Source organism: Zea mays, chromosome 3 (assembly GCF_902167145.1).
Source record: "Zea mays cultivar B73 chromosome 3, Zm-B73-REFERENCE-NAM-5.0, whole genome shotgun sequence".
Classification (NCBI taxonomy): Eukaryota; Viridiplantae; Streptophyta; class Magnoliopsida; order Poales; family Poaceae; genus Zea; species Zea mays.
In genome coordinates this window covers 189,591,679-189,595,996 of record NC_050098.1, presented here as the reverse complement: position 1 = coordinate 189,595,996, position 4,318 = coordinate 189,591,679, and the positions used below count along the sequence as shown (strand labels likewise).

The following is a 4,318-nucleotide window of genomic DNA, read 5'->3' as shown; positions in this document are numbered from 1 at the left end:
TCAAATTGCAACAAACCAAGACTCCAATATGTCATGCATCAATATTTTTATTTTATTTATTCATTATTATTCCCGTTTAAGCAATTATTTTAAGTATGAATTATACATTATTCCTTATAGCAAATTAGTATTTTGAATGTGGGATAAATTTTTAATTTAATTCATAATGAATATCTATCAATTATTTGTTTTAGGAGTGAATAACTTTAAAGGCGAGGAGTCCATGTTTAAGAGATATTTTACCTCCAATTATTTGAAATTTTTTATACCTTATTTAATGGGGACATGCATTTACCAATAACACATAGGCTTTTAAATAAACTATAGTTTTTTCCAAGATGTACTAATACTATAAACCATATTTTTAGGGTTTACTGACGCGAACGTCGAGGTCTGCACGGAGCGGCACACAACGATTCAAGGCTAGACAACGACATAGAGCGACTCATCGAGGGGATTACGATGGAGCCACAATGGCATCGTGCGAGCACGCGTGCGCGCAGGGCGAGGACAGAACGGGTTTCGTCAGACGACACAAAGGGAGGCGATGGAGATGGGGAGAGGAATGGGGCACATCTAACCTTGGGGCACAATACGACGATTCTTCGGATAGGAATGGTTGCGAGCAAATGGTGCTCCAGCACGCGACGACGAGCGCGGCACAGTTGTTGTGTGCATGGACACGATTGCGCTCTACGAGATCTAGGGAGGGGAGAGTGTGCAGGGCCATGGTCTTATGCGGGGATGATTCGATTCGGGTCATGGCGAGGAGGGGAGATTGGGCTGGGCGGTTGCTGACTTTGCCGCGAACTCGCGTCCTGGTCGAGTCGAACGAAAGAAACCATTGCAAATGGGGAGAATGATATGTGATAGGCGGCCCCCATGGACGGCTCCTTTGCGCATGATGACGGCTGGTGGAGTGCTGAATGGCGGGCGAGCCCCACTACACAGTGATGGCTTAGGCGCGGACGCTTGCATGTGTGCGTAGCGCGGGCACGCGACTAAGATGGGCTGGGCCGAAAACCTGGCTAGGGGAAGGGAGGGGAAGGAAAAAGGTATTTCTTTTTTAAAAAAGGTACAACATTTTTGGATTTTAATTCAAAGAGGTGCTTGAATCTTAACTAAATTCTTTTACTGAAGCAATCTAGACAACCAAAAGATTTATGCTCCAGCATGGAATGCAACACAACATGTAGAACCTAAGTTCCACTTTATTAATTCTCTTTTATCCCCAAAATAGCTCTATCATTTTGAATAAAAAGTGGGAAAACAAAATTAGGATTTAGCCCTTTTAAAAACAAAATTTAATGTTAGCAAAAATTCAGGGTGTTACATATATTTTATCTACTTTGTTGCCATGACCTAGTCAGCGATAGAAACTACCTACGTAGCAGCAAAAATGGCCCTCATATCTAACTTAATCTTCACGAGCAAACATTTGTTTTATAGGTGTTTATATAAAAGAACACCACTTTCCAATGTTCGACACACACTTTGTTTGTTCTCACCTCTCCTCTTTTAGCTTTATGTAAAATTAAGATACAATTATGCATAAGTCGGGGTTTGAATTTTGTTGTTGGTTTCATATTCACACCTACCTTACCAATATAACACATATTTTGTGTTTTATATTCTATACTCAAGCATAATATAAAATAAAGTCTATCTATGTGATATATAAAAACAGTAGCAATGCACTGGGTGTTTATATATAGCTCCACTGCATAAAACACATGCAAAATGATAAATTTGGATTTTTTATTATAAAAAATAGGTTTCGCCACTTTGCCATCGTTTTAAGCGGTTTTGCTCAAATGTCATTATAGAACATGCCGCATACACTATAATGCCATTTAGTTCTTTAATAAACCGAAACAAGGAATTTTTATATTTTATAGGGACATTGATGGCTAATTTTACAGAGACATACGAGGATAATAGGGGCTGTGACAAACAAGATCAGGGACCATAGTGAATGCATGAACAACAACAGGGCCCCTCAATGTCCCTATAAATATATTCATTTCTATATTTTTCATTTTATTAAGGGGATGTTTGGTTTGAGGAATCACTTCATCCAAAATGTGGTGGTGCATCATGGGTCCATTCCTCAAATTTGGTGGGATGACCTTATGCCTCATATTAGTATTAACTAAATAACTATAAGGAATGAGGTGATATTGATCAACTCAATCCATTCCACAAACCAAACAAAAAAGTGAGGAGTGAGAAGACGATGGACTAGATCATTCCTCAAACCAAACAACTTGTAAATGACCAAATGATATTGTAGGGTGGGCGTTATGTTCATTTAGGTGAAGCCTCTCAAAACGATGGTAGAGTAGCAAAACTTAAAATGGTAGAATAATTCTAAATTTGTCAGTGCAAAATAGACGTCCACCGTACATCTTAGAATACTAGTCCATGTGTGCTCTGCTCAGTGCTCTAAAATTGTGTCAAATCGAACATGTACAAACAAAACTGTATTATTGCAAGCCTATAGCGGCATACCTCATCATCCACTCCTAGTATACACAAACAGGATCAGCTGCGACGACCATGCACAAGTACAGACCGAAGGGATAATATCCTGAAGGCCATGCTGTGTCTTGACTGAGAGATGGGCCGCCGCGACTCGTCGGCTTCTCATCACAGCAAAATATCTCACTACCACGGAACGAAGCTAGTCTCGCATACCGTGTGGCTCCACCACCAGTGGGCACGCGGGCCCCCACACGTCCACGTCATCCAATGACAATTGCGATGGCAGCAGCCTCGCTTCCCTGCCGCCGGTTGCCCCCGGCGGCGGGAGCAGAGGCGGCGGCCTTTGCGCCGTCGAGCACGGAGCCCCGGCACGTGGGGCAGGAGTCGTGCGACAGGAGCCAGGTGTCGACGCAGCGGACGTGGAAGCCGTGGGCGCAGCGCGGCAGCACGCGCACCTTCTCGCCGTCCGCGAACTCGCCGAGGCAGATGGCGCAGACGTCGGCGGCGACAGCCGCCGCCCCGTCGGCGCCGCACGCGCCGTACACCTCGACGGGGATGCTCCGGAGCGCGCGCTTCTTTAGCCCGCCGGCGCCGCCGTCCTCCCCGGCCGGCGCGCGGCGTGCCCAGCGGATGAGGCAGCGCGCGAGCGAGTTGAGGCCCATCGCGAAGAGGAGCGCGAACAGCAGCGCGGCGAGGATGATGACCATGTTGGTGTCGAAGCTGCCGTCGCTGCCACCGGAGCTGCTTCTCAGCGCGCGCTGCCCCTCGCCCTCGGCGGCGCTCCCCGGCGCCGGCGACCCCATATACCAGCTCATCGACCTGGCGTGCACGCCCATGGGCACGACGATACCCCGGCACACCGCTCCCCCCTCCTCCTTCCCTTCTTCCTATTAACCAGTGACCGCGGTGCAATTACGCGCCGGCGGCACAGGTGATGCTGGATGGCAAAAAGGGAAGAGGACGCTGCAGCTGCGGCCACTGCGAAACAGAGTCCAGAGAGCGCTTTAGCACTCACGCCGCATCTAAATTGGTTTGGAAAAGTTTGAGGCTTGTGATGAGTGTGATTCGGGCTATTGATGGACGATCTGGCGCAGGAGCCGTATCGGGTCGATTTCTGGTAGGGTCATCACTCATCAGCCGTGAAGTGGAAAGCTCCCCTCCCCCTGCGCAAGCGTCCGGAGATGGAGATTTTATAGCGGGGAGGCAAGATCTCGGGGAGCTCAGACTCAGGCGCAGCGCCGCTCGGCGGCGGTTGGAGCGGAGGGTCGGTTCCGGGTCACTTTATGGTGGGCCTTGCAAAAGTTCGCGCCTCACATGATAAATATCTGTGCCCGTCTCGTAGGCTTGTTGCGCATGCACCTATTTGGTGCTTGTCCGTGCAAATCACGCGGCAACGGGCGTGCGCTGATGCAAAACCTGCGCGTGCTTTTCGTTTCCTTTTATTACTGCCGGCCTGGCCGCTGGCCGGGCTCCACGCCATCGGCCTCTCTGCTCAGTTGTCCTGAGGGCTGGACTGACCAGCTGAGGCAGAGGCCAAACCGCCAAAGGCATAGTCGCATGGAACAATGGCTTCCCAAGTTCTGCATGGATGGAAGCAATCGGGTTTGGCCGTGTGGATGAACCTGGATCGGATGATCCAATCCAGCTTCTGAGTTGTGGTACCTCCTCAAACGCTTTGAAAGTCTTAATATCATCTCCGCCAGATTAGAAAAATAATCTATTCCTATAAAAACTGTCATAGAGGTAAAAAATCTGCTTTGATATGTTCCTTCCGTCCTAAAATAAAATTCGTGTTGGTTTTTTAGAGAATTCATACAATACAATGTATGTGATT

The 4,318-nt window shown here is 47.8% G+C and overlaps 1 protein-coding gene across 1 annotated transcript; it reads right to left on the bottom strand.

Annotated features, from left to right (window-relative positions):
- Positions 1-2,427: 2,427 nt before the first annotated feature.
- LOC111347718 (uncharacterized) lies at positions 2,428-3,745 on the bottom strand. The gene has a single exon (NM_001357585.1). It carries the CDS (start codon positions 3,318-3,320, stop codon positions 2,745-2,747), a length of 576 nt encoding a protein of 191 aa, NP_001344514.1. The 5' UTR covers positions 3,321-3,745; the 3' UTR covers positions 2,428-2,744.
- Positions 3,746-4,318: the final 573 nt, after the last annotated feature.

Bases quoted from the DNA above. Each gene is read 5' to 3' on its own strand.
- LOC111347718 (NM_001357585.1), bottom strand. From the start codon at position 3,320: ATGGGCGTGCACGCCAGGTCGATGAGCTGGTATATGGGGTCGCCGGCG.